General features: G+C 26.9%; 2 protein-coding genes across 3 annotated transcripts; one reads left to right on the top strand and one right to left on the bottom strand.

The window, feature by feature from the left end:
- Positions 1–5,651: 5,651 nt before the first annotated feature.
- LOC107442003 (PP2C-like domain-containing protein CG9801) lies at positions 5,652–19,940 on the bottom strand. The gene is made up of 6 exons (XM_016055436.4): positions 19,662–19,940; positions 16,272–16,543; positions 12,765–12,929; positions 11,670–11,851; positions 8,115–8,316; positions 5,652–7,076 (listed from the first exon to the last, which is right to left on the bottom strand). The coding sequence occupies exons 1-6, from the start codon at positions 19,796–19,798 to the stop codon at positions 6,388–6,390; spliced, it is 1,647 nt and encodes a 548-aa protein (XP_015910922.1). The 5' UTR covers positions 19,799–19,940; the 3' UTR covers positions 5,652–6,387.
- On the top strand, positions 19,929–25,674 carry LOC107442004 (zinc finger protein 430). 2 transcript variants are annotated; one of them, XM_043048073.2, is made up of 2 exons: positions 19,929–20,217; positions 24,306–25,674. In XM_043048073.2, exons 1-2 carry the CDS (start codon positions 20,098–20,100, stop codon positions 25,305–25,307), a joined length of 1,122 nt encoding a protein of 373 aa, XP_042904007.1. In that variant the 5' UTR covers positions 19,929–20,097; the 3' UTR covers positions 25,308–25,674. The 2 variants fall into 2 exon arrangements, with proteins under 2 accessions (XP_042904007.1, XP_015910923.1); XM_016055437.3 differs by having other exon boundaries at positions 19,930–20,409.
- Positions 25,675–25,889: the final 215 nt, after the last annotated feature.

Genomic DNA, 25,889 nt, shown 5'->3' with positions numbered 1-25,889 from the left:
CCCTATTATTTAGTAATCACTTTTTGATACCATCGCATCTCATGAGTGCTATGCACAATAATGCGAGTGGTTATTATTTCTGTATTATATCAACCTAAGCTAAAATTGAATTTTATTTAAATTTGTCTAGCAGTTCGGAGATAATCGCCAAAATAATATAATATAACACATCGCGACGAAATAATATAATATATATCAATAAATTCTCTTCATTTTGAGTACCAGAGTAAAACGTTAACAAAATCAGTTTCATATCTATAAAGGGAGGCGGAATTAAAAATATCAAATATACTTTGCTAGTTGAAATTTAAAAAAAGTTTCGAATGTCTTTCATCTCCTCACAATTGCTTCAGTTAATTAAACAGGTTTTTAATCTTTCATGTTAATGATTCATCAGCTTTGATAACGTTTTATTTTTTCTTGACTTAAATATGTTGCAACTTCTAATGTATTTCAATTCTTTCAAGCAATTAAACAGGTTTTGTTACTTTTAAACTTATATTCTTTGTTCATGATTCCTAAGGCATCCATTAAGTATTTTTTGGTTTACATAGTAGTAGTTTGCAACTTTTAATGTACACATTTTTTTACTTCTTTTCTGATATAGACTTCAAAAAATATATAATAAGTGCATTAATTACAGAACATTTTGTACATTTTATGGAAAATATGAATACCATATTTTGCAATACTTAATCAATGAGAACTGAAAGTTTACATTTAATTTCGGTTGCAAAATGGAAATAAGACTAAAAACAAAGAGATAAAATAATTTAATATTGCAATAAATAAGCTATCTAAGTACAATTTATGCTATAAAGTTACATATGTACAGACTACGCGAAATTCTACAAAATGGCTGTGAGAAAGACTGGAGAAAACTCATTAGCAATGAGTTAAGGAATAAACAAACATTTTCTAGAACAAAATGGTCTACAAATAGCACATTTCATAAATAGGAATGTTGTGCAATTGCCTACAATAGCAACAATATATAAATAAAAAATATAATAATATTTTAATGAATTTTTAATACAATATATTGAAAATTTTAAATAAAATTAAAGTTAAATCTCAGTATTTATAAACAAGATTTATTTTTACAGTATGTAACAAAAATAAATAAAGTCATGTAAAAAAATTATTATAGTGCTTTAATGTATTCAACAAAATAATTTCATAAACCAAAACTTAAGATTATTTTTTCCTTTTTGGAAACAGATAAATTAAAACTGGTAATAATGATTAGAAATAATGATTTTAATAGATGAAATTATAAATTTAATCCATTATAATCAACGGAGAGAATTTTTTGATACCCGTAAACATAACTTTTGCTTCATGTGCTTTCTAATAATATATAATACACAGGGAAAATAAATTAATATCATTTACTGTTTTAATTTGAAATTGCAACCTCCAGAAAAAAAAGCACAAACATAAAAGAATTATTCTCAAACATATCTTTTGGAAGTCTTTTGGAGTTGAAATTTGTTATAAATAACTAGAATTGAATGATGAATTTCAGGAATTTTTTTCCCTATAATTCTTATTTAGATTAATAAATTGTTATCAATTCTTCTTAAATTGGTACAAATATTGCAATACATTATTTTTAGACTTGGCATTTAATCTTATAAGACAAAACAAATATGGAAAATCATTGAGTTTGTAAAAAGTTTAAAAAACAGATAGCTAAATAATGGCACAAATAGATTATTCAATACATTTCCTGGTATCAAATATAAAATAACATAATTATTTAGAAAAAACAATTATCTGTATAAAAATGTACAAACTGTAAAAAACTGCACAAACAGAAAAATTTCAAAAAACACAAATAGTTCCTCGTATTATTCGTGCATTTCAAACATCATGGTTTACAACATAATATTGTTATTAAATAAATATAAAAAAACATACACCAATTTTCATATTGCATATTTTTTTAAAATTATTTGATTTTTAAAAGAAAACACATAATTATCTGGTACAAATTGTTATATTCAGAGCATTATTTTTAAAAATGATAATATTTATGCAAAAAAGAAACAAAATAAACAAGAAGAAATAAGTACCTATTTATAAATATAATGGACAGATTATGTATACATGGCCAAATTGCAACATAATAATTTGTTGCTTTCCCCCCCTCTAATTTTAAATTTGCAATTCAACACACATGTATGTCATTTTAAATTATATATTATCTACCTTTACATATTGAATTAATGACATGAGACAATCTTTTAATGAAGTATTGCGTAGATAATTACAGCACCAAGAACCATATTTAATTATATACGACTTGATTTCTAGTGATGTAGAAAAAAAATTTATGTTGTTATACTCAGTTTGAAAAACTGAACATTAATAACTTATATAACATTAATAGCTCTTACTTAACACACTGGCAAGCGTCTAAGCCGATTTTGTCTTCAGACTGTAACACATTGTTTGGGTAAATGATGAGTCATTTTAAAAACATTGCTTTACAGTTTTTCGCTAGCAGAGCTATCTGTTGCCGAACTTTGCAACTAATTTAAGAAGTTGGAGACAATAATTTCTAGTACGCTAATCAGCTAATTGTACATTTCAATTGTCTTCCCTTTTTCTTTAATTGATATTGCCGATTATTTTGGTGTAATTGGTATAAACCAGGACTCGTGCGAGTTTCTTTGAGTTACCTATGGTGTAACTCAAATGACTTTGAAGAATGAAAATCATCAGTCCTAAGCAGGCTAGATGTTTTGCAGAATACAGATTAGCATCAAAAATTAATTTTACAAACAAACTATTTACATAAATAATATATTAAGGCTTAGAAAAAAAAGATAAAAAAATTCCATTTATGACTTTTAAACAATTATTTAGCATTCTTTTTAGTTTAAATATGAATATACATATATATTTATACAGCAGTTAAGAAATAATGAAGAAATCTATTGTTGAATTATATTTAAATTTTTTAAAATTGATAATTTAATATTCACAGCTTGATGCTGAGAGAGATAAAAAATAAACAAAAAAAATATGTCACTATGGCTGTTTCTTGAAAAAAAAATAAATTCAAAGATTATTTAAATATAAGACAGGTACATAAAAAAATATCACTACAAACGCATAATTTTAAGAAAATCAAAACAAAAAAGTACACAACAAACTTATTTATAATTAAAGTGATCACGCTGTTCCCAAATCAACATAAACTGATATATTCATCTTAATATGGATGAGAAAAAAATCCTCCTATGATAAAGTAAAATTAAATATCTAATAATCAAATACAAGCCAAATTGAAGTATTAAAATACTAAATAATTAAGTACAAACTAAATCGGTGGGATCTGTAGTTTCGTGAAAGCAATAAAAAATTTAAATAAATATAAATGAACAAAACAAAAACTTCCCTATAACAATACATAATGAATAAATTTCCTTCAAAACATTTTTAATCTTAAATGATTGATATTAGTTAATAATATCTATCAATAGATTTTCTGGAACTTTCTATTTGATTATAAAAGCACAAAAAATAGTAAAATACAGAATTTTCATAATAAATCCAGACTAGCAATAATGTTTTTTTTTTTTGATTTTGCAATATATCTTTCCACAGAAAAATAATAATAAAATGACATTGTGGAGAAAATTTGAAAATCACTGAACTGAATAATTATTACCAATATATAAAATGGCCACTTAAAACAGAATTTTTTTTATAATAAAAGCATACAGTAGTAAGATTTTAAACAAAATTAAATTTGAATTCACAAGACAAAATGAACCTTAAATTAAAAGAAAAAGCAGAAATACAATTATAAATAAATAGCTGATTTAAATTTTTTTTTCTGGAATAAAAATATTAAAAATTAAATTATGCACCATTAAGAGTAAATTCTGATAAAGAAAATAATATGCCAATACCACATCTAAAAGATAATTTAAATTTGTGATGATTTAAACTGAGATCTTTTAAACTTGGGATTAAAGAATTCATTTAACGAACTCTCAAAAAAAAAAGATGGTGAAATGGCAAAACTTTTTTTTTAAAACTACCAATTCTTAAAAAGTATATATATTTATTTACAAATGCTTACAGAATGCATCTTAGAAGTAAAAGACTAAAGAAATTTGGAAACTAAAAATATTCCCAGTACTATTGCTTCTTTCTGCTGCTTGTATTAGCATAGTAACACAACAGGAAGAAGAAAGCAGGACCTGAAAGTATAATTGTAGTGACATAGCTTGGATTTCAAATTTAATACCTATTTGCCATTTTTTATGACATATCATTCAAGTCAATTTTTAATATGAACAGTTGAATTAATACAAATTGAAAGCAAAATATTAAGACTAATAAGTTAACCCTTTTCTGGTGATTTTGAAAATTTAGATGAATGTTTTTCACCTATACAGGGAATGTTATTATTAAACATTTTCCATCTATTAACACAACGTGGCAATTATATAGGAAAATTGTTTTGTCTTGAAGAGAAAAACTCAACTGAAGAGGAAATTGTCTTGTCTGAAGAGATTAGAAAGCAACTTTCTATGTGTGTAATTCAGAGGGAAGATTTTATTAGAAAAGTTTCATTGCAAAATAATTTCTAAAATCAGAAACCAATTTTTAAATTTAGAAAAAGAAAATTTTATAAATTCAACCCTAAATAACAAGTTATTCTGATGTACAGACAATGGTTAAAATCCCTTTCAATATTAAACACTACAAAATACACTCTTTTTTAATCACTCTGATATAAGGCCACTTAATCATTTCGAATAACCGACTATTTAGGGTTAAGTATGCTTTTGCAAACAGTATTTTTATGAGAAAATTAATAAATGGCTAAAAATAAAAGTTTAAATACAGTGAGTAACATTATCTACAAATATATAAATGAAAATTGCAGATGTAAGATGATATTGGACACTTTTTTTCGCACAGTGTTAAACACTACTTCTTTTGACAAGCACAGTGATATGGACGCCAATATTTAATAAACATACATACAGTTTTAAATGCTCGATTCGAGTAAAAAAGAAGAATGTTTATTAAGATAAAAACACTAGTAAACTATTTTATAATAAAAAATAAAGAGCAAGACTAAAAAAAAGTGAATAAAATAAATACATGTAAGCCAAGCAAAAATTAGAATATATAAATCTCTGATTTATATCTTCTGTAATTATTATCTTTTTGATAATAGGAAAATTTTACAAAAATTTAAAAACTAGTAATTATAAGAATTGTTATAGATTTTTTTTTCAGAAAATGAATGTCCAATAAATTTCAGAAAATTCTGATGATTTTGATTTTTTTTGTTTTGTTCCAATGCATTTTCTAAATCAATATAAAATCTGATTAGTGAATGTCACAAACAATTTTTATAACCATCAATTTATATATTATTATATAGTCATAAAATTTTCTCTTTTCAAATCAATAAATATAATAAACAAAATGGAAAAAAAAAATTTTTACACTGTATAACATTAAATACAATAAATTTGATTTAAATTCTATTTTCTATATTTTTTTATTCAATTTCAACACTTATAATTTTTAGATATCAATTTGTTTTTTTACAATTTCAAAAATAATATTTATCTAATTTGCATGGACAAAATATGTAAAATTTCAACAAACTGTACATGGCAAATTATACACTATAACAGAATCACAGTCAGGGAAAGAAATATATTTCTAAGAGTATATATTCCTCCAATATACAAGCATTTTATAGCTGATAAACAAAGAATAAATTTTTACAGGATTATTCTAATTTGCTAGTTAATTATTTTTAATGGCACAAGAAAGAACTTTTTTCAGAGTAATTTACTAAATGTGTAAAAATTTTAGTAAAACATTTACTAATAATAGTTTACAAAAGATATTTACTATAAATTGATATATATCAAATACTACAGATATAAAGTAAAATGTAGGATTCAGCAGTCTAGCTGACTACTAGAAAAAACTCATTGTTTTAGTTCCATATATGAATTGAGTTGTCAAAAATATCCAAGTACTAAATATCTAAGCACCTAATATTAAATATATATCTAAGTATTTAATATCAGGTACTTAAATATATGTTTTAAGTACTCAAGAAAACATTTAAAAAATTCTCTAAGTGCATCACTGCATAAAAACAAGTATTAAAAAGTTAGCTCATGTGATTTTAGATCTTTGTTCATAAGAAAATCTACTAGCACTATGGCTTTTATGTTTGTATCCTGCAAATTTAAGCATACTTAGTCTTTAGTTAAATTATAGTTTTCACCTATTCCCTACAGTAGTTTAAAATAAAGTTAAATATTGCTACATGCCAAATTGCTTTTCCAATTTAATTAAGTACTAAGCATTTTCAACAATGTATTATTTTCAGCATTTCAAATCAGAAAATGATTCACATTCAGCAATTAAAGGAACCTTTTCTTCAAATCTTGTACCAACCGTATAAGCTACAATAGAGGCATGATCTAATTTACCAGGAACCATGGCTAATTTTTCGCCAACTTTCCGACGTCTCATGCGTTGACCAGCTTGATTCACCTCTAAATCATCATTTTTATAGAGTTCTGGATCCTCTAAAATGCGTCTCTTGGCAATAGTAAGTTTTTCAGCAAAATCAATCATCTGTTCACACAGTTGTTGCGCTGTTTCACAAGGACCATCTCCTTCATTAACTCCGTTCAATATGAGATCTTCCATTCTCAACAACGTTAAAGCATGTCGCTGATGGGCTTCAACTACAGGTAAGTTGAGATCAATCACAAAAGTTTCTTTTTCAACATTTTGATTGTGTAAAGCATTTAAGGGATGGTTGTTTTCTGCAGATGAGTCTGTTGGGGTTTTAGCTCTTTTATCAACTTTTCTTGGAATTGCAAATTTACCAACTACAGGATCAAAATTATCTGAAATTCCATCACTTACTAAAAATACAATATCATCTGGTTCTAATTCTGACATGGAAACAGTCAAGTTACCAAGTTCCGGATTTATTCCATCCACTGGACCTAATGCACCCAATGCATCTCTCATGTCCCTCATAGAGTAAATATCATGAGAACCTAATTTATAAACACATATTTGTTAACAGTTGAAAATTAATTAATTATAAAGTACAATTAAAATAATTTATTGATATAAATATTTAGATATTATGAAAAATCTTGTTTATTTATTAAAAATAAAAGAAACTTTCACCCCTCATAGGAGAAAATGACATAAACCAATATATATAAAAATAACATAACTTTTATTAGTGTGCAGGAGTAAAAATAGATTTAAAATCTATTGAGGTAGTAACAAATGCGGTGAAAAAAATATATTTATATAATGCATAATACTATAATAAATTATGGTATCATAGTGTGTATATAGGCATTCAGAATTTATTGTAAGGAAAAGCTGTTGAATGAATTCAAACGAAGGCAAAACTGTAATTAAAAATCATCAATGCATCATCAAAGCTGTGGAAACACCTAAAATCTTTAAAAGTAAAATAAATAGAATAATATAATGAAGAGAAAAATTAATTGGTGCAGCAGCCTTTTTAAACCGATAATAAATGACCATTCCCCGGATCTATAACACATGATAAATAAATCTTAAAATAATTTGAAACTCTGAAAAAAAAATTGTAAAAAAAAAAAAAAAAAAAAAAAAGANTAGAAATCAAAAAATCACATACAAGTTCATCAACAGATGGTGCTGTTAACAGAAAAAAACTTAAAAAAATATGTTTGTTTTCAAAATGACCACTATTCACAGCGAAAATGTGGGAAGTCAAAAGATAAAATAACAGCTGCTAGTGCAAATTATATAAGTTTGAATGGTCTGAAGCATTGCTTTAAATATTAACTTTTGAAACTTCTAAAAAATAAACCCTAGTTTCAAAAATAGAAGGCAGCAAAGTGTACATTTCCAAAATTTTTTGTTTTTCTTTAAAACGATTTTCAAAATTATCAGTCATTTTTTTGAGAGGTGAAGTACTTAAAGCTAAATTTAAACTTTATTTTAAACAACTAGAAATGTAGAATTTATAAGGAGTGAGCTTATGTCATTCAAATGTTAACAGATAAAAAAACAGAGTGTAAAATATATACCTTGAGTTATTTCTCTGACTCCATATTTTGGACTATAAATATAAGCTAAGCTATCTCCAACATTACAAGCACATGCTACAAATTTATTTGACTTCTTTATCTGAGCGACAACAACAGCACAAAGAGTAGTTAGAGTCCCATTTTCTTGTAAAATTAGATTATGAGCCTCACTAAAAGATCTTAAAAGACTGACAAATATATCCTGTAAATAAAACAATGATTATAACATTTTAGTACATCATCCAAAATTTTCTCTTTTATCATGAAAGCTTTTTAAATGAGTATTTATCCCATGCATATATATTCCCCTACAAACATTTAAACATAATAAAAAAACAAAAAAACAAATTAATTTCTAACTTAAGGAACAGATGTTATTAAAAATGTCTATATGAAAGCTCAATTGAAAATTTAGCTAAAGGATCAAAAAGGAAAAAAAAAAATTTAAATGGGGAAATAATATTTTTCATCACATAGCATACAAAAAATTGGAATCAATCTGTTATTTTTCTTTCTTTCATTTTTTTTCTTTAAATAATAATAAATAAAAAAAAAAGCTTACTATTATATACAACATGCAGACATATTCTTGACAAATTTTTATACAGTAGGGAACCGATTATCCGGAACGATCGGGACCATCGCTATTCCGGATAACTGATTTTTCCGGTTGTCTGAATCGCTGCAAAAAGCCGTTTTTTTTATTGTTAAACCCAACTAAAAAAAAAAACTTTTTGGAAATAATCTTAAAAAGAAGAAAAAACAATGAAGTAATTCACTAATGATTATTTCCGAAATGATGGTAAGGTAAACATCTTTCAAAAAAGAAAGAAAAATACTAAAATCTTATGAGGAAAAAAAAAATTCTTGAAAAAAATGGCGGGGAAATTTATCGAATTTCATTCCGGTTTTTTGGTTTTCCGGTTTTCTGATTTCCGGATAACGGGTTTTGTACTGTATTTAGTTTTAAATATTTATAATCATAATAAATAATATATAATAATAATATATTATATAACAATAATAATATATAATAGTAAGATGTTATAATAATATAACACATTATAATAATAATATATTATAATTATAATATATTATAATAATACTAACTTATTTTTATTACAAGCATTTTTTTAAAATCTATTTTTTGCCCTAAATTGTTTACATTTAACTTTTAAAATGTTTAAATAAAATTATATTTGCAGAACATTTAATAATGTGTTTTAAACAAAGTAATTGGAAATTTTAGATCAGTGAATTGTATCTTTCTAATATATGATTGTTTTTAATAAATAATTTTTATATGTTCATGCATGTATGATATAAATTATTTTTTGAGATCCAAGATTCAGAGATTAACTAATTGTGATGGATACCTTGTTAAAAAGTTCTAATCTGATAAAGCAAAAATTTAAAAAGATACACTAAATTTACTTAGTAACATTTGAGTTGCTTTCCAAAAGTAACTAAATACCAAAAGGTTTCCCATAACTGTTACGTTTATTATGGAATAGAAATATAGAAGAAAAGAATATAATAGAAATAGAATGATACAGAACTGCTTAGCTACAACTATTAAATAATCACAGCTTTAGACTCACATTTTAGTTCATTGAAAAAAATTCATTGTTTAAAAGCCTTAGCACAAAGAGTTTATTATTTTTCAAAAGACTTGCTAATATCTTTTCTTTAATTGTGAATATTGACTATATTGAAAGAAGCTTTTTTTTACATCAGAACATTAAAAAATTACAATGCTTTTTCTAGATTTTGAAATTTTGCTTCACAAGAATGATGTCATGAAATTACAGCACTATGTTCTTCTGCCTTTAGAATTACATCATAATTTTTAATAATTGCAAGCAAAGTGATTTCCGACATCTTGAATACTTTATAAATTAATGTTATTCTTTTATCCACCTCATTTAAAATTTTTAATTTCAGCTCTAAGTATATAGCACTACACTGGTTAGGAGCAGCCATTTTTGCTAAATAACATAGGTCCAGCAAATGAGCAAAACTAAAGTTAAAAAGAATGTGAATAATAACATGTGTTATAACTTTAAATCTCTTACAATTCACAAAAAAAGTGAATACAATTGTCAAACAAGTAAAATATGATTGATAAATGCATGAGCCTTTTGGAAATAAATCTTGAAAGGGTATGATTACATGTAGGAAACTATAATTTCTAAATGAATTTAAATTCACATTAAATTCTTGATAATGGTAAATAATCGATATTTCACAATTTTTCTGACCATGATTATGCTCAGGACCTCTTCGGTTTATAATAGACTGTCACTCTTTCTTCATTCATTGAGAATTCAAGTTGTTTCATATTTTATTTAGCAGTGACATCAAAAGAAACAAAGATTGGAATAGTTTTCTCAAGACTTATGTTATTGATTTACACATTATAAATAGAAAAATATTAGTTTTGAAAGTGCATCTATGAATAATATTGAGTCTATGAAACAGCAAATAGGTGGTTGTGATAATCGAAGGGTCGCACTAGTGGGGGGTTGTACTAAAGAGTGAAGACTGTAATAATATTTTAATAATAATATTTTGCAAACACATCAATAGCAGGATTTTCTATCCTTGCTTAAAATTATTTTAAATTAATGTATTAAAAATTACAAAATTGTATTAATTAAATTTTCAATCAAATTTTCAATCAATTCAAAATCAAATTTTAAATTAATCTTCAGGTGATACAGGGTATCTGCTATATTTTACATTTTCCAATTCATGACTTTTCATGACTAATTCCAAGAATTTTTTGTGATTTAAAGAATTTACTATTTTTACCGTCAAAAACACAAAAATAAATTTAAAAAAGCATTATAATAACATTCATTGAAATGATAAGTATAACCAAAACTGTTAACAACAAAACAGCTGAAACATTAAAATAACGGAAAAAAATACAAAAGAGAATAAATTTTTTCACTTTTTTTCAGCAGAATTACATTCTAAAGATACTTTTTTCGTTCATCGGAAAGGAAAAAAATACTCCTGATTTTTCTGTTTTCCTTTTGGAATAAAAAAATTCACCAATGACTGGTTTGCCTTCAGCTAAAATTTGAAGTTGATAAAATAAAAATAATAACAAAGATAATTTGCTTTAGAAATGATGTTTTTTCTTTCATTTTTTGAAAGAACACCATAATTTTTAAAGAGCATGACAAATTTTTTTTTATATTTTAATCAAATATGACTGTGATTGGGGATTTTGTTACAAATTCAGAACACCGTAAAATTGGAAGGAGGGGAGTAAATTCCATTTTAAAAATTAGATTTTTCGGCAACCTAAATCCATGACTTTTCATGATTTTTTTTAAAAAATAGTTAAAATCCTGACATTTCATGACAAATTTTGTTCAATACCAAAATTCTTGACTTTCCAGGTGTGCGAATACCCTGTAAAGAGTTAAAATAACAGTAACATTCACATACATATTATAAATAATTTTTTAATAAAAAAAGACAATTATTCAGAAGTTAAATGAAGATCAAATGAGTGAATTGCTATATTTAAAAATTACAAACCAGAGAAGTCAAATCTCCAGATCCTTCCCTATATAAAACTTTATTTAAGTAATTGATACATCCATGAATTGCACAACGAGCAGCTAAACAGGATTTTTCTCCCCAATTGACACCATCTGCCAAAGCAAGAAGAGCACTGTTTTCCCTCATAACAATAGCAAATGCATCTGCAATAGGGTTTCCTGGATAACAGAATATTAATTACAAAAATCATATTGCATTATTCAGTGTGCAACAAACAATTTTGCATTATTCTAATTTTATATAGAACAATTATTTTACAATAATCTGAGATTATTAATATGGCAAAGTTTGTTTTCTTTTAAAGGGGAAAAAAACACTAGAAAGAAGCTCAAACATGAAACTATTCTTGAAAATACTTACTTCATTTAATTAGTTTAGTTTAAATAAAACATGAGCAATTGCCATTTCAAATCGACTTATTCTTTGAGTAAACATATATAACTTTGCTTTATGTTTGACAGATTTTCTAACACAATTTTAGTAAATCATTCATATTTTTAAATAACTTCTTAAAAACATTTTTGTATAGAAATTACAGTATTTACTTCTTTAAAAGTTATTCCATTAGTTGTCAAAAAGGGTATCTTATGTTTAAAATACAAACAGCTACTAACAAAGCACATTACTGGTCTAAACAAATATTTAAGTTTAGATCAATAATTTTTTTTTCTTTTTTCGATCTGAAGCTGGGAAGGTTTCAAGCGATCACCAGGAATTAAAATCCAGTTCTTGACAATGATAGTGCCTTAACCACTTTGTCATTAAGGCTTTTAGTTTTGCACATTGATTGTTAATTTAACACTATAATTGTAAACCTAATGAAATAATAAGTTGCAACAATACACAAACACTCCAACTATGTAAAAAATAAGATAATAAAGCTAAATTTTTAATCTAGATCCATAAATTTCTATTCACGTAAAGCTATCATATATTTTTTTTTTAAAAATAAATAAATAATAAATTTATTAAGTTTTTATATGAAATTTTTCTAAACTAAAAAGGTGGATTCATAAACGTAATAAAAATGGCAATTTACATAAGATATAAAAATTAGGCATATGAATTTACCAGCATTTTCTTTAGTAACAGGATGGCATTCATAAAGTGTTGTGGCAATACCATAAGCAAATTCTGAAGGTAGAGTCCAATTTTTAATTCCAGCTACAAGAATGTTTTCTTTTTCCTTTTTAAAGTCCAAGTAAGTAGAGCTTTCATCTGGCCAAGGTTGTATATCTGTAAATGAAAATAAAAGTAAGTATCAAAATAAAACTTAATCCTCAACACGCATTAAAAGTTTTAATTTTTAAAAGCTTTTCTTAGAAAATAAAATAATTTCTAATAAATGCATAAATTAAACTTAAGTTCATATTTTGTTAAAGATACTTTTTTACATTCTATTTAAAGAAATAATAAATTGTTACAAGTCAAGACATGTTTCACTAACACAGCACAGTTAGTGCCTTAAACTCTGTAGCGTCAACCCGAAAATAACAGTCTTGTGACTATTTGGCTTCTGTAGAATGTGCATTAAATTTACAACAAACAGGGAATCTGACAATAGCCTTCCTTTATTGGAAGATCAGATAATCCATAAAGATTATTTTCAAACAACAGTGTGTGTTATGCAAACCCTTTCCACCATACCGTTCTTATTGTCATAAACCAAATCAAATGACTGCAGCATTTAATATCTCGATCTTTAGAATTTGTAAAATCTGTCGAACATCTAAACTTTTAAAGTGAGAAATCAACAAGATCAGAGCCATCACCCAAGATAATCAACAATATTGTTTAAAAAAAAGTGCTAACATGATTATAATCCAACAGCTTATTAAGAGGACCTTTAAGACCTGTGCTCATGAAGAACTTATCGATCGTACTTCTACAAAGTCTTGGAGGGCTACCATCCTAAATTTGGGAAATGGCCCAAGACAAAGAGCTGTGGCTGAATTCCGCTTGGCCACCGGTCATGACTGTCTGCGGAAACATCTGTGCAGATTCGGTATGCACTGTTTGCAGTTCTGGTGAGGACATGGACTCCACGCACCTTCTCCACTGCTCTGCACTTCGCAGGAATTCTATCACTGAACACTATTGGGAAGCTAGAGACATTTTGTGAATATCCAAAATTCTTTCAAAACACAAATTCCAAGTTATCTTTTCTTTAGACAACAAAATTACTTTCTCAAACAACCTGATGATTGCTTCAACAATGATGAATTTACGGAATTTCATGCCAGTACAGACTTTCCTACATAGGGCAAACAAAAACACTCAAAGATCATCAAAGCTATGTAAAGAATCAAGAACTCCACTACTCCTCTATTGCAAAACATTGGTGAACAGAAGGCTATTTCGTTTTTATTTTCCCACCTCATATCATTCATAAATGTATTACATGTGATGACCAAGATTTTAGGGAGAGTTTACATATCATCAGAAACAAAAACTCTATTATTAAAGATTATACTGCTACATCATATTTTTTAAGCATTTAGAAACTATAGTAATTTTTTCACACTTATTGTCAATTAAACGCTTTGCCTTTAACTGAATACTTATCTCGACATAACTCTTGTTAGATTAAATCATCTTTGTTTCATACATCTATGCCATTTAAACTGCTGAGTAAGATGTAACCATTGAAACACCGAAATAGAGATAGGTTATAATAAAACATTTTGCTACTTGTGATTTTAAACATTTTTTTAATGGATTTAAAGAGTTTTATAATACTTTTTGTTAAACAATTTATTAGGTTAAAAATAAAATTTATAATTTTCACTAGTTTAAACCTTTCCTGAACAAATTTACAAGGACATTTTTCTGCAAAAATTTGCTTTCTTTATTTTTAAATTGAAGTTTATTATTTATAAAAATTTTTTTTACTTCAGCTTCCTAAAGTATTTACTGCATAAATAACTGAAATATTATTCACTATTGCGATGTGTTAGCTACTCAAATTCACTCCAGCTACTTTGAAACCAGACATTTTTGTTCAAAATTGCTACAATATTTCATTGTTCCAATTCACTTTAACTGTGTTTTTACTGATCCAGAATAAACATTTTCACAAAAATTGTGCTAAATGTCTATAATTGTTCTTTAACAATGTGCTAAATTTGTCCAAAAAAAATAGGAACTTTTAGTTTATTTTTTATTGTATTTATGCTGCACTAAAAGAGTTAATTATTGTTCTTAATTGTTTAAAACTCTTAATTTATAGTTGTAGCTTTAAACTACTTTGAAAGTGCAAATTGTTGCTCCAATTATCCAATCACAACACTATAATGAATTAGCTAGTTATAAATTGTAAGGACGTTGACCTTTGTTCATATGCACAGTAAAAATTCTGATCATCAAGGGAGAATTTCTGTTTTCCCTCTGATCCACATTAACGATGTGTACATTACAGATGAAAAACAGAATGAATTTGTGCATTAAGAAAACATTTTTATACAATTTGTAAATATCTATCCTACTTATAAGTTAAAATAAATTCATAACAAAACAGTATCCAAGATTTCATTATTAACGCTTTGAAAATGTGTTAATAAAATGCTCCTCCGCAGACTTAACAGTATAGAAATGTAGATTAATGAGGTAAGTGTTTACTAAGTCCAAATGAAGATAAGGTATATTTTATATAAAGTATGAGTAGATCTAAACAATGTGAATGAAACACTACATGTTGCGCAGATTTATTCAGTTTACATTGTCTCAGATAATTTATATTATTTTGGGTGACATTTTTCCCCTTTCATTTCATTAATTTCAGAATTTTTTTTAAATTTTTAATAAAAGGTAGCTTTTGTTTTGTTTTAGCCAGTCTCTTTTAAGTGGTTCAAAACAATAAAAAAAAAGAGAAGTTATTTTAGTGTTTCTAGAAGTTGGAAGTCCTATTGATTTAAACTTTTTTTTTACACAGAACATTACACTGCTTTTTATTTTTAGATAGTTTATTATTTTGGGTGACATTTCCCCCCTTTCATTTTATTAATTTTAGAATTTTTAAAAGGCAGCTTTTGTTTTGTTTTAGCGTGGTTCAAAACAATTTTTTTTTTCTTTTAGTGTTTCTAGAAGTTGGAAACCATGACTATCCCTTTTATTTCAATTATTTTTTACGTAAAACAATGCACTGCTTTTTCTTTTCTTTTAGAGAAGTTAACATGATGACCATTTTTTTAGAGAAGTTTAACCATGAGTAGTTTCTTGTAATAAATCATATTTGTTATAGCTGATTTTTTATATGAACTCATGTAAATGTCCATGTTGCATTTAATAAAGAACTACTTAATGCATATTTCCTTCCACTATCTTGCTACTATGTTGACTTTTGTAGGCCAGTAAATACAATAGCAAATTACAGAACATATTTTATGAAAAATAAAAACATTCACAAAATAAACAACAGAATAAAACAACACAAATAAAACAATAGATTTTTATTTTATTTTAACTTCAAAGATAAATAAAAGATTATAGTGTAGTAGTTAAAATAATAAAAAAGGCAACTAATGATATTGAGTAACAACAACACGTAACTAAATTATATAAACAATTTATTAAATTTACCCTCTTCTTGATTCGTCTGAGCAGTTTCTGTTTTTATCCCCTCTTTACACTTTGTAATATTTTCTAAACTATCTCTGTGATCTTCATCAATAAAATGAACATCAGCATCTCGGAACTCAAATGGTTTATCTCTACGATCCACAGTTGCTAAACCATCTTCAGGGCCAGTATATGCTGATAGGACTACTTTAGACAACCTGGCGATTTCTTTTATTGGTAAGTCGTAGCAAGATTTTGCATAAAAAACTTGAGGGTGATCTTTCTTAACTTCACTGGAGAAAAAAAAGAGATATAAAAATGACAAATAATAATAATAATTCATTTAAAATTTGAATGTAATAATGATATCGAAATTTTTTTTTGTATCAGTTCTTGGCTGCGCCAACAATGCTAAGCTGTCACTTAAGGTATACTTGACCTGCTATTAAATTTAATAAATTAAAAATACAGTTGAGCTTTATTTGATCGTTTCTCATGGGATCATTCATTACAGATAATAGATAAGGGAAAACAATAAACCAAATTAAATATAATGACTTAAAAATGTATGACAAATAAATAAGCTAGATTATTTCATTTACTATAAATATAACAAAATTTTAATTGTAAAAAAAAAATTCTATACTTAATGTAAAAATATTTACAACACAAAAGGATGAATAAACATAATTATTTATTTAAAATATTTTGAAATTTTGGTTTTAATGCTCCTTTCTCCTCAAAGCAAAAAAAAAAATTTTTTTTTCTTTTGACATTGGTAGCCAGATAGCTGTTCCTTTTCTATAAGCATGCAATAAATATAGAAAGTGCGGAACTGTGTTCGAAGGCTTTGCGCTGTGACGAATAAAATCATCGTCAAGCGGACATGAAAAATAATGCAACCCTAAAGCAGAATAACCTGAGTAGCGGAACATCTTTTGCAGTTTGACAACATGCACGCAAAGAAAAGTTAATAAAGTTTTAGTTTCAAGCAAGAATATAATGTTTTCCTCTTAAGAGCAAAATTCTCATTGGATAAAATCACTGGATGATCTAATATGGATAAACAAATAATTATTCCATAATGGTGACCTCGAATATAACATGCATAAAATGAATTGGAATCGTCAAAAGTAAACTACAGCTTGTTATTCCAGAAACATGGGAAAATTTCCTTCAGGACTATTCTACACAATGCAAATTGAAAAGAATCTACATACGACTGAAGCTAAACTATAGATAAGTGCTTCTGGATTATTATTTATTTAGTCAAATTATTTTAAAATTTAAAAGGCTTCAGGTAACTTTTTTTGCTCTAAATGTTACGTTGTTCTAAATGTCGAGTAATATGTTCTTACAGTTGAGAATGCTAACTCATTTATTTTTTATTCATTTTCTAAGTGAGTATTTTATTTTATTTGATTAAGTGATACATAATTTTAATTGCAAATTTGAAATTTATCACTTTTATTTTAATGTTATTTATATCATCGTAGGCAAATATTTAGAAATTCGTTTTTGAAGACTTCACACAATGACCGAAGTTTTAGCTGTTCAAATTCCCGTTAAAAACAGATCAGACCCTCCTTAATAGTTTGCTATGTGCGAAAGCACATTTGTTACGCCACATTACTCCCCTTCCAGAATTTTATCTGTGATAGAATTCGATGAACGGATACCACTAGTTCATTAATGCTGTTTATCTTATTTATTCATTATTTTTTCCCCTCATTATTAATTTATTTAATGGTTGGGAGGATAGTATTTACTACACTGAATTCTTCAGAGCAATATTTTGTGTGCATATAAGCTGTTTAATGTGAACCATCCATCTTTTTCATATCACCTTCGGTGATCACCAATATATATAATTGTAGACTATGTCAACCTTTATCTATCAAAAGGTACCTCTAAATAGAATCAAGTTAACATATCTTATATACTAACAAATTGGTATTTAATAATTTTAGTGGTAGTTACGTCACAGTGCTATTCCACAAATTATGCCATGCATTTTGGTTCCAATTTTGTGGTCTTCAGCTCTACCACTCTGTATTTCTTCAACATTGGCAACCATTACTTAAAGAGATAACTCAACATTTCAACATTTTTGTCAACTGATACTTAAATACCACATGTGTGGTTTCAGGCATTTCCCATGTTAACCAAAACCTTATTTGTTTTATCATTAACATTAGGAGTAACTGTTTTTCTTCTCATAGCAAAAAATTTTTTTTTAAAACTGTTGGTAGAATTTCTGAGCGATAAAGGCAGGAATCTGTTAGTTTCAAAAATTACCTAATCAGGTCTCATTAACATTATAAAAATAGCACTTATGTAAGACTGGGCAGATTTCAGTATCGTGATACGTGGCAGAATAATCACCAAGTCTTGGAAAATTCCGGGCAGTGGCCTGCGAGGAACTATAAAAAACATCACAGAAAGGGACCAACTCGAAAGGTATAACTCATAGCCACCCCCGTGCAAACATCTACATGCTTTTTTAAAAAAAAAATTTGCAAGTTTAAAATCTATTTGTCACCTTGGCGATTGTAATTGGTGGGACAGATCACAATACGGATATAGCCCCATAAAACAGTTAAAACAAGACAATACATAAAAGAAATCGAAAAATGCATGAAAATGGTTAAACTTTATTATGCTTATAAAATAGCTTTCACCGAAATGGCTGTAAAATTGCTAAGATTATATTGAGATAGATCACATTTTGGAAATATCCCCAATTTTTATCAGGGATATTTCTACGTTGGTACTACCTGATCGTGCTATCTAAAATTACTAAGTGAAACTGGGTGGTTTTTGTAAGTTAAAAATTTAAAACATATATATATATATATAGGGCATATCTAGACTTCAAGTTCGCCCAATACCGGGCTTTTTTTAGTATCTTGGATATAAATGTCTGGTTATTCTTAAAATTTTAGAACTACTATCAAGAAAATCTTTTCCTTTTTACTTTTCAAGTTAGTTTGATAATGCGTCGTCAAAAAAATTATCCGTTGTTAATAAAACTTAGCACCCATTTTTGTGAAGGATCTTAAGTCAAAATCCTTCGAAGCAATACATTTTCTAGAAACAAAATAATTATCTGTAAAATATACAAGTATAAAGTTTTAATTTCTAATGGAAAAAAAAATCAAAATATTTTGATTATGTTTCGAATGATTCTACAATTCAATAAATGATAAAAGCGTAGATAATTAATTGAAAAGTATCAATTGGAATGATTCATCTATTTTCACTAATATTATGAAGGTTTAAATCAACTTTTTATTTCAAGATAAACTTAATTAATTCCCATAATAAATGCATTTAACCATTATACATATAGTTACAACTTTATGATTGCATAAAATAAAGATTCATCATTTGGTGAATATCAAAACACACCCTAGTAAATATTTGTGAATAAAAGAGCCAGTCGATGTAGGAGATGTGCAAGCTGATCTACAATCAGATTTCTTTTCCTGGCCAGTCGATAATTGTCGGAGAAAACCTCCAACTTTTTCACGAAATGTAGGCATCATTGCCTTAAGCAAATATTTATAAAATTAAAAATCAGTGAATATAAGCACCGACTTTCAAACAAAAACATAAAAATTCAAATTGACATAGCTTCTCGCAATATAATAACAAACAAACTCTCCAAACAACTGCCATCTAAAGTTTGCTAAATTAGCTCGAAAAACAAAAATGGGACAATAAGATTATTTTATGGAAATCAAAAAGTAATGAGCTCTCAATATGGAAATTTTCTCAAACAAATTTATTCTAGAAGTTTCATTTCATCCAATTAGTTATATAATTCACATTTCAAGCTGTCATTATGTGTTTTTTATACATGCTATATGTTGAGCCATATGCTATTATGCTTGTGAATGATTTCATTCACCATTTTCCTGAACCTGGTTATGGAGCTTGGTTGTTTTTGTTTCCAGATCTAAAAGTTAGATGTTTTGATATTAAAAAGCGGATTTTATGAAATCTCAGTAATTTTGTAGTTATTATATTGAATATTTTGCATAAATTTTAGCAACATTTGTTTTTCGTATTACAAACCAATTTTTATTATGAAGTTGTGTTACTTCATCGATCACCATAATATACGTTTTACTGCTTGGAAGTGATTTAAATTACGGTAAAAAACAATTTTGGATATATAAAAAAATTTGTTCTGCTAAGATATTTAGTTTTGTCTTCATAATGCTTTAAAGTCTTAAATTAAATACTAGGAGTGCATTTTTTAATATTATAGTTTACTCTATGATCAATTATTTAACAGCAGATTTAAAATTGAATTGAAAGATAATTTTTGAATTTAATATATAAATTCAAAACGTGATGGATATGTCTTGCTGAATGAATATAAATGGATTCTTTCAGTAGTTAAAGATTTATTTCAAGCATCAAGTTTTATATAACTGCTATTTAGGAAAAATAATTATTGGCTAAGTATTTATGGTATACCTCAAATCTGCTTATGAAACCGTGTTGTTTATTTCTTAAGAACTTTATGCTACTTGTTAAGATTGCAATATCATTTGCATATGCTTTGATCTTATGACTTTGCTTTGTAGGATTTATTAAGTTTCTTTTATATATACTGAACAATTATTGTTCATATTTTAGTTCCATAATGTGCTGCAAAGTATTATTTTTTATTCAGAGATTCATGTTTTGGAAAGATTTCAATATTGCAATATTCAGCAGAATAATTGTTAAGTCTTTGCAATTTCTGTAACAAACATAGTAGGGGACCAACACGAAGGGCATAAATTATTTTTTTTTAATATTTGCAATTTTAAAACCACTTGATTATAGTTGATTCAAAAGATCTCAATGCGCAAATGTCTCCTTTGCTTTATATAACCACTGTAAAATATATTTCAAATTAGAAATTTGTGCCCTTAAAGCCTATTACTTCCAATATATTAACTTCTTCATATAGTAAAATGTCTCTCTAGTTTCCACCTAAACTCATGCAAAAAGTATAGTTGTATTTTCAAAGTTACAAACTTTTGTAAATTGCATCCTTAATCTAAGTTAACTATCTCTTTTTCTTATTTTGTGTACAGTATTTTTTAATTTAGAAAATTAATTTGAAATATATCTGATCATTATTCAACAAACAAAATAAGTTAATTGACTGAGAATAATTTGTAGTAATATTTCTCTGTTGTAATTATAATAATTTATTTGAATTTTTCTATTAATTAGGACTTAGTCCACAAATACATTTTTAAGTTAGTGGATTAACAAAATTAAACCTTAAGTGGTGTGGGAAGATTTCTTAATCAGGAGGGTGACCTGGGGTAATTTACGATCACTCTGTTTCTGGGGTAAATAATGATCACCTAAGTTTTATTAAAAAAAAAAAAACATTTTTTTTTTTAAATTTGAGACATGGACAAGAATGCTTGTACACTTTACTAAAGTATAACTACATTTACTTAATAATAATTTTTTGTTTAATCTAACAAAATAAGTATCTTTTAAACTGCTTTCTGTATTTTCCATTTCAAAGATGGGTTTCAAAAAGTGCACATTTCTGTAAAGATCCCCCTCCTTCTCTTAATAATAAATATTTTGCGTTACTTTCTATTTCTTTGTTATAAAAATAGTGTAAGCTTTTGTTTAATTGTTTCATTTCATATCAACTGTAAACATTATAATTGATTATAGGAAATTATATCAAATGTTGCCCCCTACAGATGGGGTAATTATTGATCACTGGGGCAATTCCTGATCATTTTCATTTCTTCTTATAAATAGTATAAAAAATAGCTAAATGTCTTTTTTAAAATAACAGCTAAACAAAATTTGTTTTTAACTGTATACAAGACAAATATGTTCTGATTTGCACTGTTTCTGGTTTGCCTTACCTTGCTTCTATCTTAATTTTATGTGTGTACATTGTTAGAATAATTTTTAAGTTTATAAAATAGCATACTATAAATATCGTGCGAAATTATAAGCCTAAAAAGGGTACTAAGCTTCTAGAAAGCAAAATTAGTGAATTTCTTTTAATGATTGAAACGAGTGTGAGAGCTGTTGACATACCTTACTAAACTTTACACTCTCTCTTAATGAAGTTACAAAAATCCTGCTAAAGTAACACATGTGAGAACTCTTTCTTATATTCTATCAGAACATGAGAATGAGTTTTCTGCTTGCCTAAAATATATAAATGCAAAGATTTTTGGAAAATTTAAAGTGTTGATCTTTATTCTTGCCTTTAAATAAATCGTTTTATTAGCTGCTTAAACATATCTTTTTGGTTTATTTGTTTGATCTTGATGTCTTATTTGTTAATTACCATTGTATAATTATTTTTAAACAACCCCTTTAATATAAAAACTGGTGATCGGTAATTACCCCAGAAGTGACCAGGAATTACCCCAGAAATGATCAAGAAAAGGGGTAATTCCTGATCACTAAAAATTTAAAATCTTTTAAATTTTAATTAGATTTTAAAACAAAAGAAGGGAGCATAGAACTCATCTCATATCGCCTCAAACTTCCAGTAAATATTAAAATTCTATCTTGAATAGTTTCTTCACAAAATAGATGTTTGCATTTTTTGACCAGGAATTACCCCAGGTCACCCTACCTATGCCAAATTATATGGTTTTGGTGAGTTCCTCACAGTGGCCAGTGAGAAACAAAAAACAAACAACACAAAGAGGGAAACCTCGATTGATATGATTCATACTCACCCCCGGGCAAACCTTTATCATATTTTTTAAAAAATAAAAGCTTCTACTTTACTTATTTATAATTATTTTTTTCTCTAAGTTTAAATCTCTTTGGTGATTGTAGTTGATGTTAATAAATCTTCTAGTAATCATTTTGAAGTACTTGATCGATCACCTTTGTTATCAAATTATTTTATAAAGCTGATTGATTTCAACATATCTTGCAACCATGCAGTCTTTCATTGTGCACAAACTAAACATCCAAAAAGGCCAAGGTGTTTAGGGAAGATACCTTGTGCTATGTGGAGTAAATCAAAAAAATGAGAATGAAGAACAAATTAAAGTGAAGAAATGAAAATGCTTTATTTTTGTTTCTATAAACAAAAACCCACCTCTGTGTCAAAAACACCAAATGGTAGTTGAGAAGTAAAGCGAAAAACGCATGCAAAGTAGTTAAACCAATAGGGACAGAGGTACAAATTTGAACAAGATAATCAAAAAACAGGTGTGAGGAGGTTTGATGTGAATCCTATGGTTCAAAAGATTAAAATAATGTTTAATCTTCTACAGTCTGGAAAAAGTTTTATGTTTTTTTTTGGTTTAAACTAAACATTCAGTTTAAAAGAACGTTAAAAATCTAGTTTAAAATCTAAAAAGTTCAGCACCATCAGTTACTACTGTTAAACATAAAATTATTTTAATTTTCTATATCCTTTTTCTATCGATTTTAAATGCCAGTCTTTTATTGATCTTGATTCTTGGAGCTTTTCACTATAAGTTTGAAATGATTTATAAGAAAGAAAAAAAAGTGATTAAAATCTCAAATAAATATCAGGGGTCTGTCTAGGTTTTCCTGACTGGTACCTATTTTGTGAAAATTTAAACGTAATTTGTTAATATAATTTAAACATAATTTTTTAATCTAATTAAAAATTATATTAAAAAATCAACACAAAAATATGGATTTATTGTTTCTTACGGGATACAAAAAGAAAATTTTACGAAAAAGTATTTTGTGAAGCTACCACTAAACGGTAGTAAATTTGGCCTGGAAAGATCCCTGAATATGGTGAGAGGAAAAAAGTTATTTTTTTTCTATTACATAAAGTTTTAGCTGTGAACAAAGACCTCAAGAGTATTAGGGCCATGATAGAGACTTTGTATGCTAAATTCCGTTAAAAAATTAAAGAAGAAATTATCTTTTGATAGTGCAACTTAATTCTCGACAGCAAGGCTTGCTAATCAGTTGATTAAAAATTTGAATTAGAAAGTTGGTTTAATTTTGATGTTTCAATGTAAACATTATATTTATTTAATATTATCACTTATATTATTACAGGTTATCTTTTCTGCATATTTTTTCTGTTGCTCCATCAACAACAAAAAAAGGAATAAAAAAATGGATAAAGAAAAAAATTTCACATGTCAGCAATGTGGCAGAAGTTTCTATCAAATGAATCAGCTAAAACAACACTCAATTATTCATATGCCGGAAGAAGAACGCCCATTCAGCTGTTACATTTGTGCTAGAAAATTCAACAGGCTTCATCATTTAAAGCTTCATTTAATGGTTCATCTTGGACAGAGTCCACACATATGTGATGTATGTGGTCGCACTTGTAATCAATTAAGTGACTTGAAAAAACATCAAATGATACACACTGGTGAACGACCACACACCTGCCCCATCTGTGGAAAGGGTTTCATACAGATTGGAGGCATGAGAAGACACATTCAGAAACACGAAGAAGAATCCGAGTTATCTATGGATTGTAAAACGTGTGGTAAAACATTTACTAAAGTTGGATTTTTTAAGAAGCATATTCAAACACATAGTGAAGATAAGCCTTATAAATGTCCCCTATGCAAAAAATCTTTTCACCTTGAAGCTGGTTTAAATCTTCACCTTGTCATGCATAATGGTGAAGAAGAACCTCACACTTGTGATATCTGTGGTAAGTCTTTCAAGCGAACTGGGAACCTTGAAAAGCATTTTGTCACTCACTCTGGTTCTCTTCCCTATAAATGCAGTACTTGCGGAAAACAATTTCTACAGCTGGGGAGTTATAAGAGGCATGCTTTGAGACATTCGAGCATAGTAAATGCCAGTTTTATTGTTCCTGATAATAATTTATCCACTAAAAACTCTGATTCCAAATTGAGTAGTGACTCTTGGATTATGAATGATGAGCAAATAGTTATTAAGACAATCGATCCAAGCTTGAACAAAGAGTTAGAAGAAACAAAGATTAAAAAAGAGGAAGAAACATTTATGATAGTCATAAATAACACAAATATTGATGATATAACTAATGATTTACTGCGAGAAGCTATTGCGTGAAAAATCTAATTTTTTTAAAAAAAAAATCAAATTCACTGTGTGAGTTGCCAAGACTAATATATTCAGAACAACTCTGGTTAATGCATTATTCTGTTACAGAGAGTTATAAATGTAATTTGTTAAAATTTAACGTAATTTTTTTTTAGTTGTAGATAATTCTGCTAAGAAATTTAATAGATTTTGGTAAAATCAATCTGTATTTTTTATGAACGATAATAATTTCTCATTTTCTGAAAGATTACTAGCATAATTATGTAAAGTATATTGCTTAGATAGGCAAATCTTTAATTTTCTGAACATTTATTATTGCTTCTTAGAAGTTATTAGTTTTAAGAATTTGCATCAATAAAATCATGGTTAATTTTGACCCTTTCTTGTTTTTTTTAATTCTTATTTATGAAAAATATTTGCAAAACTACATCACTTTCTTTGCATCAAGCCACACATGTATATGCAAGGACAAAACATTGTATAGAAATTATTCCATAATAAATATGAAAACTTATGCTTTTAAAGTTTAATTCAAACTTACATGAATTTGACATTTTTTAGAATTACAAACAAAGATAGAACACCAATTGA

This window comes from Parasteatoda tepidariorum, chromosome 1, assembly GCF_043381705.1.
Source record: "Parasteatoda tepidariorum isolate YZ-2023 chromosome 1, CAS_Ptep_4.0, whole genome shotgun sequence".
Lineage (NCBI taxonomy): Eukaryota > Metazoa > Arthropoda > Arachnida > Araneae > Theridiidae > Parasteatoda > Parasteatoda tepidariorum.
Note: the sequence above shows the minus strand (reverse complement) of the source record. Positions and strands in the feature narration are given on the sequence as shown.